General features: G+C 41.1%; 1 protein-coding gene across 1 annotated transcript in view; it reads left to right on the top strand.

Annotated features, from left to right (window-relative positions):
• The window catches only part of LOC146570720 (transmembrane protein 132C), a 174474-nt gene that overhangs the window by 91308 nt on the left and 70208 nt on the right, over positions 1–12958 (top strand). The window contains exon 4 of the mRNA XM_085279345.1: positions 8661–8804. Coding sequence (XP_085135471.1) covers positions 8661–8804 — 144 coding nt within the window. The remainder of the gene's footprint in view (positions 1–8660; positions 8805–12958) is intronic.

The raw sequence follows: 12958 nt of genomic DNA, 5'->3' as shown, positions 1-12958 counted from the left end.
TCTTTAAAATCAATTTGGAATATGCTTAACAATGAGTTTACCAACCAGAGCAATTTGCAATCTATTTTTTTCCCTTTCATTGGTTTCAAGTATATATAAGTGCTGTGACCCTACATCACCTAACACCCCTTTGTAAGAGGTGTTAGGTGATGTAGGAACCAAAGGTACTTTTTGTGACACAGCTCAAATCAAAACTGTTGTGCTCACGTTCATTTATATTCACTAAAAGTTTTCTTTTAATGCTGACTTCCCCTAATGTGTTCATTCTTAGAACAAAAATCAAAACCCTTACCTGTTCTGCGATGAAACAATTATATTATTAATAATCTCCGGCTCTCTTCCAGAGCATGATTTTGTCCTCTCTTGCTCCCCTCACCCCAACAGGTCGTGGCAGATGTCCACCCCTCCCTGAGCCTAGTTCTGCTGAGGGTTTCTTCCTGTTAAAAGGGAGTTGTTGTTTTTTTTCTCCTTAAGGGTAATACAAGGGATAATTTCTCTCCCTTTTCTTTTCATTTAAACTAAAATTATTATAACTTAGAGCTCAAAACCTTTCAGGTAGCCTCTTGATAATGGCACTGACATAAATTTCTGTCTCTTTTGGTTGAAAATGTATAATCAGAACACACAGCAAATGCCATTGCTATATATATAATATTCCAGTTTCTTATCCATTATCTCTCACTTTAGCTTCTTTCCACTGCTGGATGTTTTCCCCATACTCTGGCCTTTTTCACCCACCCTGACACAACACCCTTCTTTTTTAATCCTCACAGCTAATCTGTTTTTCTGCTCACATACCTTTAACACCAAGATCTCCCCTGATGTTGAGACCGTTATGCTCTCAACATCACCCCCACCACCTACCTAACCTATTCTCCTCCATTATTATCAAAAGGCCATTTACACATCATGTAAGAAAGGATGCTTTTGAGTGACAGCAGGATATAATACCTGAAAGTGCAATCATTTGCTAAATGCCGTCTAGTTATTATTATCTTGAAGTGAACTTTTCCTTTCAAGGTAATATGCTGTTCCTCATTTTCTGGGTCCTGGGTTTTTTGTTTATTCCAAATCTGTCCTGCCTCAGTTTTAAATGAGTATGTGTGTACTCTATTAAAGGTCATTAAAGGCAATTATTCCTGCATTTTAAATTTTTTCTGTCTCAAATCCTGTGACTGTCTATCCTGTCAGAGTGATTAAAATCAGACTATCGTATCCAAAGCAAGCTTTTGTTTTGAAATCTTCCTTGCTACTGCCACTGGAGGATGTTATATTACTACTGGGATCCTTGTCTTTCATTAATGGTCTTTTTTTTTCTTCCTTTTTATATGTTTTTAAAATTCATGAATAATTCAATTCAATTTAATTTCTTTATTGTCCCACAAGGGGAAATTAGTTTAGCAGCAGGATAAAAATAAACAGAGCAATAATATAAAATAATGACAATAATAGTGATAAAAAAGTCAAAGGACAGTTATTTGCCATTAAGGAGACAAGATGCCATCTCCATCCATCCATCCATCCATCCATCCATCCATCTTCTTCCGCTTTATCCGGGGCCGGGTCGCAGGGGCAGCAGCCTAAGCAGAGAAGCCCAGACCTCCCTCTCCCCAGCCACCTCCTCTAGCTTGTCCAGGGGAACACCAAGGCGTTCCCAGGCCAGCCGAGAGATATAATCTCTCCAGTGTGTCCTTGGTCTGCCCTGGGGCCTCCTCCCAGTGGGACATGCCCGGAACACCAACCCCAGGAGGTGCCCATGAGGCATCCTTGTCAGATGCCCGAACCACCTCAGCTGGCTCCTTTTCGATGTGGAAGAGCAGCAGCTCTACTCTGAGCCCCTACCACTAATACTTGAACTACTCCACTTGGGGCAGGAACTCATCCCCGACCCGGAGTGGGCACTCCACCCTTTTCCGGCTGAGAACCATGGCCTCAGATTTGGAGGTGCTGATCCTCATTCCCGCTGCTTCACACTCGGCTGCGAACCGTTCCAGTGCGAGCTGGAGGCCATCACCCGATGAAACCAACAGAACCACATCATCCGCGAAAAGCAGAGATGAGATTCTGAGGCCACCAAAGCGAAAGCCCTTCGCCACTTTGCTGCGCCTAGAAATCCTGTCCATAAAAATTATGAACAGAATCGGTGACAAAGGGCATCCCTGGCGGAGCCCATCACCCACCGGGAACGAGTCCGACTTATTGCCGGCAATGCGAACCAAGCTCTTGCAATGGTTGTATAGGAATCAAATGGCCCATAGCAATGGGTCAGACACCCCATACTCCCGTAGCACGTCCCACAGGACACCCCGAGGGACACGGTCAAATGCCTTCTCTAAGTCCACAAAACACATGTAGACTGGTTGGGCAAACTCCCATACGCCCTCAGGTATCCTTGAGAGGATAAAGAGCTGGTCCAGTGTTCTGCAACCAGGGCAAAAACCGCATTGTTCCTCCTGTATCCGAGGTTCGACTAGCGGACAAACTCTCCTTTCCAGCACCCTGGCATAGACTTTCCCAGGGAGGCTGAGGAGTGTGATCCCCCTGTAGCTGGAACACACCCTCCGGTCCCCTTCTTAAAGATGGGGACCACCACCCCGGTATGCCAGTCCAGGGGTACTGCCCCTGATCTCCACGCCCTGAGGCGTGTCAACCAGGACAGCCCTACAATGTCCAGAGCCTTCAGGAATTCAGGAGACAAGATGCCGTAGGGATAAAAGAAAACTCGAGTCTTTTAGTCTTCCCCCCAGGGTCTCTTTAAAACGGCGGCCGGACGGCAACAACTCAAACTCACTGTGGTTCAAACAATTAATAATAGAAAGCGCCTTTCTAAGCACATTTCTATTGTAGATGGCCAAAATTCTATCTTGCCAGCGCCCTGAAATTTTGCTAGCAGTTTTTACCAGAAGTCCCAACCGATTCTTATTCTTCACCGTCAAGTTAGCAAACCAGGCAGCGATACAAAAGGACATCACAGATTCAATAAAACTTCTATAAAACAAAGACAACATCTCAGATGAGACATTAAAAAATTTCATTTTCCTTAAAAAGAACAGTCTTTGTTGAACTTTTTTAGTAGTGGCATCAGCATGATAGATATTTATAACTCTCAACGATCCCAATATCAGCAGTTAAAATAAAAAGATCTCCTAGTTAGTGATCATCAACTGTGTATTACCAGGGTGTGTGCTTAGGGAGAGAGGGATTTCCCTCCCTCTGCTTGATTATTTTTTATCTCCTGCGGGGATAAATATTCAACCCCCTCCCTCTGATTTTTAGCTCTTGAAACAGTCAACAGCACGAACATCAGTCAAATCAGAAACTGACTTTTAGCGCTTGCAATCTGTAAGAGCAGAGATGACGCTGTTTGAGGAGATCATCCAGATCTCGTTCTGCTTCACCGTTTCATGAACTCACTAAGCACAGCTGTTTCAGGGTCAAAACTATCGTTAACTAAATAAAAGAGAAGTGAAATGTGTTCACAGTGGCAGGAGGCTCACCAAAAATCCTAGAAGTATTCATGCTGTGTGTCAAACAGTTGCCTGTTCGTTGACATTCGAATTCGTGACAAAGTTTAGTTATGCAGCTTCTTCTTTCAAATTGTTAACTTCCAGCACCGAAGCTGCTAACTGCAACATCCTGCAGTTATAATGGACATCTCTAGAAGAAAATACATTCACACTTTGTTGGCTTTGTTGGCAGCTGCTGTGAAGGGCTGAAAGAGATTAGCAGCCACACTCCTGTGTTTAAAAAAAAAAAGAATAGAAAAAAAGAATCATTCACAAGTTTGAATCTGGAGTTCGTGAACACATAGTTATTCCATTTTTACAAATATATTAAGTCATAAACTTTAAAGTCCTACTCCTGATATTAGCAAATGGATGTTTCCTTCTTCCCTGTATGGAGATCTTCAAATGAGAGTTAAAAAGGGGCACTTTGTAGGAAAGCCAAAGGCTGTTTTCTCCTGAATCTACTGTAGAGGAATATTTATTATTTTTTAAACTGCAGCACATTTTATTTTGACAATTTGTTTCTCATGTCATTTTCACACATTTATTAACTTCATTAACAGGCCCCTCCCTGGGCCTGCTTTCTAGGTTTTTCCTTGTTAAAACAGAGTTTTTCCTTCCCACTGTGGCCAAGCTTTTGCTTGAAGCGGGTTGTCTTATTGTTGGGGTAAGGTGGCACTTTAGAATTAAAATTGAATTGAATATGTATTGTATTCAGTTTTACTTCTCCTTGTCACAGTACCTTGACTGTTTGCACATCTGTGTTTTCCCCACCTGTGTCCACTTCCCCTAATTAACCCTGTGTGTATATATAACTTGCACCTTTCTTGTCAGAGTGTCTGTGATCTGTCCCTCTGCCCTGTGTGTGGATTTAGTTTTGCCTTGATGTTGCAAACAGCTTCAATAAACAGGTTTGCTTTATGCTTAATCCAGTCTGTCTCCTGGGGCCTTTACCTGTATGTCAATTATGGCATGTTTAACTGTTTGCACTGTTATGTTTCTCTGGATCCCCTGTGTCTTAAGAGGAAATCGTGAATAGTACTCATAATAGTATTTATTTATTTTTTTTTAAAGTTAATGGCACCTCTTTATTTTTTTATTTTACCCTTTTTTTTTATATTGCACTGAGGCAAAACCTTTATAATCCCTTACAATAAACTGGAAATCAGAGTTAATGAAAAACAATATACAATTTTGTTGCAGGCTCTACAGTGAGTAGAAAGTAGAGATGGACCGATCCGATATTACGTATCGGTATCGGTCCGATACTGACCTAAATTACTGGATCGGATATCGGAGAAAAATAAAAAATGTAATCCGATCCATTAAATATCACGAAAGCACCTCACAAAACTTGCAACACCCCGTAACTCACCTCAGAACGTTAGCACGTCGGAGCAGTATGCATCACGTGATAGAGCGGCTGTGGCATGCGGGACCTGTCGGTGGTCTGGATAGCATTTGGAGCTTCGCTAGCAACCCGGCATTTCATCTCCGACAAAGTTATCCCCGAGAGAAGTAAAGCAAGTGTGTAAGTCCATCTCTGAATGTTTGTAAAGCACTCCTGCGTTAAGCTTAACAAGCGACTGCCTCTCGCTCTCCGGCTGCTACTTCAATCATGAAACTGCTTAACAATCAGCTGATCGGCTTTTCTGTCGCGAGTCCGTCTCTCTTGTTTGTTTTTGGCCCACTTTGCACCAGAAAGAGGAAACCAGCGGCTGAACAACAGCAGCACGTTTAAGCTTGATCAGCTGTTGTTAGAATGTATTTAATATTAGTTTCTACTCAAGGATCTTTTTCTACGTAGCTGACGGCTGGTAACTGTGCAGGGGCGGATCTAGCAAAGTTTAGCCAGGGGGGCCGATAGGGCATTAACAGGGAAAAGGGGGCACAAAGACATACTTTTCTTTCTTATTCTCATTTAAAATGTCGAGCTTTTAATAAATAATTATCTGACACCCAAAGTTTTAATTTGATGTAAAATGAATAGAAGTCAATTACTGTATATAGTGACTATTAAGTCTAATATATATACCCTAGTAAGCTATAGTACTCTTTACTTTGGGAAGGTACCATCTGTGCAGTCTGCAATTTTGTTGAAGAAAGATGTTGAATCTATTTAATATTTCTTGAAAAATAATTGATTTCTGTGCATTTTTTTTCGCACTGCATCAAATTAAGGTTGATTACGTCGATTAAGCATCATGAGGTGGAGCGTGAGGGGTGGTTCCCTATTTTTTATTTATTTATTTTTGTTGTTGCTGGGAGTTGGAACCCTATTAGTTAGATTGCTTAATATTTACACTAAGTACTCTTTAAAATACCAGAATAGGGAGGATGGTGTAGGTTTAAGTTTATTAGATTGATCAGTATTGCTGAACTATGAAATATTTTTTTTGTATACAGGTATAACAGAATAGCTTTAGTGTAGTTGTTGTTTTAAACTTGAGTATGAACTTGCAGACTTGCAAAATGCAGCAAGATATTTTAAAAAACAGTTTTGTTGGTTAAAAAACACTATATCGGATTCATATCGGTATCGGCAGATATCCAAATTTATGATATCGGTATCGGTATCGGACATAAAAAAGTGGTATCGTGCCATCTCTAGTAGAAAGTGGCCCTAATAGTGTATGAAGGTGATTCAGCCTTTACTGGTGGGGCCGCTAAGCTGGAACTGCTGGCATCTGAAAACATAAATGCATGCATGTATATTTTATTCAGTGTGTTGGTTTGATTGTCTGCCACCCAGTTTGGTCCAGCAGAGTGAAAAGTCTCAACAACTGTAGGCTAGATTGTCATGACATTTGGTGCAGTTGAGCTCAAAGGAGAATTCTTAATGACTTTCTGCAGCACCACTATTAGATTTCTGTTTTTGAGTGAAATATTAGATGAATTCCAATAATATTTGAAACGGGCATACTTCCCCAAGCCCCAAAGCCACAATAGTTATCCACAATAGCTGGCAATTCCTTACCTAATCATCCAGGGCAATTACCAGATTGAAATACGTAACGTACAACACCTGATCTTACAGGATGTTTGCAATGTGTTTTTGTATCCTGTTCAATTTCCTGCTGTGTAAAGTGCATTAATATTAATGCACATAGGTATTTCTTTCAGTATGCAAGATGGATGTAAGAGTGGAAGGTGTGCTGACATGTTATTTGGACTATGGCCATTCTGGTGTGTCATTTCTGAGCCTCAGTTGGGTGGAGTTGAAACCTGTCTTTTCTGACAACCTCATCTCATCTGTAAATACTCATCCCACTGATGCACGGTTTCATGGAATTAATGAGGCAGCTTCATGTGCTGATGCATGTGAAAGGAGAGCTCCCTTCAAATTGCTTTCCTTTATTGCCTCCCCCCCGTTTGTCCTCCCTCCCCCAGAAATCACATTAGCCAAACCAATCTCATTTACAACATGCCATTTCTTAATTCAGCCCCCTGCTCCGACCCTATAGGAGATGCTTTGTTTTTTACGTCAAAGAGTGGATGAATTTCAGGAAAAATAGAATATTATAGTAAGAAAGAAAGAACACAGAGCACATCGACACTGTAGTGGAGTGTAATTCATCAACTACAACGTATTGATTAACTGATCATTTACTCTGAAATGCAGAGCATATTGTAAAAGTTAAGTTTGGCCAACCGCCCCCTGTAAATGCAGGTATCAGCATAAACAGACAAATCAACTTGTTGTTCAAGTTCATTTTGCACCAGCTAGAAACTGATGTGGAAAATAAGGAAAATGCAGTGCATTTATTCTGTGAAATTGGAGTTTGAGATGTGATCAATGCAGCATACAGAATGCTGCATGAAATTAGTTGATTATTGGTCCTTTTGTAGTTCTCTGTCAGTGCTACATCTGCTTGCAAGTTTGTGGTAATTACTGTGCTGTGGCTAAGGTGACAACTTGGATACAGGGGGGCAGACAGCAATCAGCTGTCTCCTCCTAGTTATTGTCTGCGCCTTCCACACCAGCGGCCTTTATCTTTGCTCGTCAGAGGCAGCGACCAACACAAGGCCAGTTATTACCGCAGCAGCGACCATGATAAGATCAAAGGAGACTGGTTGAACATGGAAGATGTAATGACTGTTCTCTTCTAAGCACTGCTTCACAGAATGTCATGTCATCTCCCCCCGTTAACGTTCATGTTTTTTTCTTCCTTTACAAGTCTTTCAAAGATGCAGAATGAGGACAGTCTTCAATTATTTTGATGTAGGGGGAAAATTACCCAGCGCTGAAATTTTAGTGAATGAAAATGTTCCTTTTCACTTTCACTTTTTTTTCTTTTTGTTTTCCGGTGTTTTACTTTAGAGCAGCTTTCACGTGCCATCTATCTTCCTCTTCTGCTTCCTTTTCTACTTGATACATACGGCTACATTTGTGCCAAAGGTTTGAAAAAGAGCGGGTTGGCATGTTGTAAAAGAACTGGAAGTAACTTCATGTGACAGACGAAAATGCAGAAAGCAGCTGCTGACATACTGGAAGAAGGGGAGGTCATGGTTTCTCACTATCTCAGTATCCTCCCACAGACTGTGACCATGAGTAATGGAAGCGATTGCAGGGGGGAAAAGGGTGGGACGCAGGTAGAAGTGGCATGAAAGCGGTAGATACTGGAGAGGGAAAAAATGGACACAATTTGTCTGAAATGGTGCTTGGTGCCAAGTTGTTGCCCTTATTTTTGTTTGCAAAACAAGACTTGCCATACAAGATACTACAGTGTGTTTGCTAATTCTGTTTAACTTTTGCAGAATTTAATTTAAACTCACTAACCCTGACTCCTTAGTTCAGCTAGCATGCCATCTGTCATCCTGGTGTTACGACTGCTAATAGAATAAATCTGACTTGTAAACTTTTTCAAGCATAGACCATCCAGCAGCATTCGACGGTTCTTAAGTGTTGTGCTTAACCTTTACAGTCTCTAATGTTTCAGCTGCTGATTCTTCTCATTTTTTTCCATTTTCCTTCTTCCTAATTGACTGTTAGTGGGAGTTGCCACATTTTCTTACACACACACACACACACACACACACACACACACACACACACACACACCCCCACCACCACCATTCTGGGATAGGCTCCATCCATTCCTTGTCATGCTCATGGATGGATGGACTTTTGACCAGTATATTTCTGTGTTTCAGGGTCAAGCTGAAAGATGGAGTGGCATTCTTGGGAGCTAGAGCCAGTAACCCAGTTATGTGGACGGTGAGTCAGGATGTCAGAAGTGAAGGTCACAGAGTTGTCACCCTGCACTGCCACAGGAAGGAGAACAGCTTCAGTCAAAGGTCCGTCTGACTCCCTCCTTCTACTGAATTAATGAGTGTGTGACTGAAATAATAACCTTACATCCCTGCTGAACAACCAAACAGCAGCACCCCGCTTGGTTTCTCAGGTGCTGAAAGAGCGATTGCAAAAAAAAGAGTATGAAGGAGAACATTATTAAACATTAATCTTTGGCACTGCCATTCATGCAGGTTCTCAGCTAGTCCCAAGTGTAGTCAATAAAATGAATTGTTTGAGGAACATAAAGTCTAAGGTATGCTTGGACTTAAAGGATAATTTTGGTAACATCTGATATTTTTCTTTCTGTCTACATACCATTAGATACTTAAAAGGATATCTGAACATGTAGCATTGTAATTGCACATTAAAGTCATTCATCAAAATGCCTGCAAATGCAACAAAAGCAAATGTTACACTTAAGTTTATTTTCAGCATGTTTTGCATAGGTACAATTTCTTTTAGAGGGGTTCAGGTACTGAGCACTTCGAAAAACCTCAGCCGACCCTAAATTTAGTATTGGACTTAAACACACATACATAGTCACACTGAGCATCTCGGCACACTACGCCTTCTGTGTACGCACAGCTTATTGAAATCCACTGTTACATAATGCATGATGCATTAAGTATCAGTCAAACATGAACAGTCCTGCTATGGGAAACCAAATGCACAGCTGAAAACGGTGAACAACAAATATGGTTTTCCAGTTAACATCTTGTACTATCGCAAACTTTCAAGTCTTATAAAATTAATTGAATGTCAAGTATACATACATTACATTAAGCAAGTTATTTAGACTTTGTTTTACTGCAGACACCTCTCGAGATTTCACGTTGTTGCAGTTTGGTACTGATACTTGATCCTTTGCAGCTTCTATCCAAAAATGTCTATAGCATGGTGTGATACTCTAATTACAAGCAGAGACAACTAGTGTTACATATAAAGAGGATTCAAGAAATATCAAAGAGCTGTTAGTATAAAAATCTGATTTCCAAGACAATAAGATAAACTGACACAGATGTGTAAGTATTATTGGACGTGTTAAAAACATTTTGAGATTGTGAAACCTTCATGTGCTGGTAACTAGTAATTATGCTACACTTAAGTGGTTATCAGGTAAAATGTATATAAATATTATATACTTTATATGCTGAAATCTAGCAAACCTCTAATTTACAACTATACAATGCAATTACTTAAAAGTATTTACAAGAACAAACTTAGTTAAAGTCATTATGTGTCAAAAGGATTTAAAGCACTGCATGTAGGTGATTGTTGCTCAGAGGTGGCTGTTTTCAATCAGTGAGTGATAACTGTGTGCGTGTCTCTGTGCGTGGCAGTCTACAGTACTTGACATTCACTTCTGCAGCTAAATGGCTTTAGGAAAAGACAAAGTAGCTCCACACAGGAAGTGACACACCCCACTGGCTGGATTGTTATTTCCTCCTGGGTGTCAAGGTGACAGCAGTGATGAAAGACAAGTCATCTATCATTTACATGTTTCTCTTTCACAGCCCTGCTGAGGGGAAGATACAGTGAATTATACAGGACCGCTCATATCAAGGTCATACATGTTGACTGCGTACTATACCTTGCAATTCACCACTCAGCAAAAGACTGCCTTGAAGTATTGAAATGACCACGAACCTGGGCTTTCAAGTTTTGTGGGTTATTCATCAAATTGAGTAATGTGGAAAATCTGTAACTTATTTAGTGTTCTGTTATTTACTACACCTGTGCATGAAATGACCATAACTGTAATTAAGAATCTCTTTGAGGGTTGTAAACTGGTAGACGGCAGCTGTCATGTTTTTTGTTTTTTTTCTATTTTATTGAAAAGATAAAAATATGTGGAATACATAAAAAATAAAGGTATGTAAATAACATAAAATACACAAATCACAGTATGCTTCGTCTCCTGAGCAGGGGGATCCTATTGTCCACTGTCTCCCAGAGGTTTTTCAAATAAACTTCACTGGTCAGAGTCCCAGCTGGTGGGCTGAGACTCTATAACAAAAGAAAAAACAATCTAGAATAATTTTCACTTAAATACGTGTATAATCCTTTAACTCTCGTACTTGCTTTTGACATACTTTTTTCGTACTCATCAGTAGTATGTTCATAGTCAGGGAGACATTTTATTTGACTGCATTGACTAAAAGATATTGGTCAGATGTCCATCAACCTACTTTGCTGAGCATTAAAACAGAATCAGTAGGAGAGCTTCAAAGATGTATACCCCGAGGATGATGGCGGGGCAGTTCGACCTCAGTAGAGAGTTTGTGTGGTTTTGTCACTTCATCTGCCCACTTTCATTGGAGGCCACGAAGCAACACCACATTGCCTCCAGCAGTGTTCCCTGTCTTTTCTTGTACACATTTAGCTTTATTCTTTCCTGCTGTTATAATCTGTGTCATTGCATACTACTGTCAGTAAAAGTTTTAAACATTTGGTGCCTAAAGGAGCAACTTTAATCCACCAGTTGATTAAAGTTGGAAAGTGCAGATATTCCCACAATATTTATTTTGTGCCAAAGCCAATGTAATACCAATGTCAGTGCACAGGGGAGGTGAGTCCAAGCGAGGTGAAGAAGAGAGTGCAGGCAGGGTGGAGTGGGTGGAGACGAGTGTCAGGGGAGATTTGTGACAGAAGGATGGCAGTGAAAGGAAATGTTTACAAGATGGCTGTAAGACCTACTATGATGTATAGTTTGGAGGCAGTGGCACTAAAAAGAAGACATGAGGCTGAGCTGGAAGTGGCAGATAAAGATTTTCACTGGGAGTGACCAAGATGGACAGGATTAGAAATGAGTATATCAGAGGGACAAATCAGGTTGAGCAGTTTGGAGGCAAAGTTAGAGAGGCAAAGCTGAGATGGTCTGAAAACATGCGGAGGTGAAATAGTGGATATGCTAGACAAAGGATGTTGTTATGTAGCTTCCAGGTAGGAGGAAAGACCACAGAGCAGACTCATGGATGTAGTGAAGGAGGACATGCAGAGGGCAGGTGTGACAGAAGAGGATGCATGTGATAGGGTGAGATGTAGGCAGACCCCTAAAGAGACCAGCGGAAACAAGAAGATTTAATGTAATATAAAACCTTACAAAAGTTATAATAGCAAACATAGATTTTAGGGAATTTAGATGAAAGCATTTTTCCCTCTTAGGTAATGAAAACTGACAACATAGCCACAAAAGGGGAAGAGAGAAATCTCTGCAGCGCCATGATCTATTAAAGTCAAAGGTGGACTTGGAAGCTATTTCGAGAAGGCACAGATAATCGTGATAAATAGAGATTACAGAAATAAGCAGTAACTGTTAATGTGTCTACCTTAAATAAGTAGGGTAGTATCATGAGTTCTCAGGTCCAGTACATTTTAACTCACCATGACAAAATTTAGACTTCAGACTAAAAAATCACATTTTAATCACACGTTCATACATTGTTCTGCAGGGCGTCATAAATGTCTCTTCCAGTTTTTTCCATCACTGTCCATAGGACCAGAGTCCAAATGTATGTAGCATAGGCATTCAAACATACTAGTTGATTTTGTTTGTCGATGAGGCTTTCAGCTATCTCCAAAGCTGCAGGCCTCGTCAGCACTCCTGTTTTATGGCCTCTACCAACCCCCATCACCTCACTTCAGGCCTTCGTCCTGTGGGGGATACTTATGACTCCTCCACTCTCCATCCTCTGCAGAAAAACCCTTCTGTGGAAAGAGTGTTGGATCCAGTTATCTTTACTGCTGTTATGATCCCACCTGTTGAGTCACCTCAGCAGTCTTGTAGAAGTGGTCATGGTGCAACACCATAGCTTCTGGTTCCTGTGCTTTTCACAGAATCATGATGCCATCCTTGGACTCCTGCGCTGTCGATGGAGCTTGGCACGCTCCCCTAATCCTTCAGGTGCCCGTCTGTTGTCCACAATCTCCTCTGTTGGCCTCTGGAAAGCCCCCTTAGCACAGGTCTCATTCCAACGCAGCTTCGTGGTCCTTGCTGTGGCTCCGAAATCTGATCTCATGATGGGCCCCAAACAGCTCAACCTTCGACCTCAACCACTGCCTGGGCTGTCTGCTATGCCTGGAATGGTTCTTGTTTCTCACTGGGCCTCTGAAAATTTCTCAGGAGATTCCTTTCAGCAATACTCTGACTGCTGCA

Source organism: Mchenga conophoros, linkage group LG7 (genome assembly GCF_057382185.1).
Source record: "Mchenga conophoros isolate Kocher_MC1m ecotype Shallow Benthic linkage group LG7, M_conophoros_male_GT1.1, whole genome shotgun sequence".
NCBI classification, from domain to species: Eukaryota; Metazoa; Chordata; class Actinopteri; order Cichliformes; family Cichlidae; genus Mchenga; species Mchenga conophoros.
This window is presented reverse-complemented; position numbering and strand designations above follow the sequence as displayed.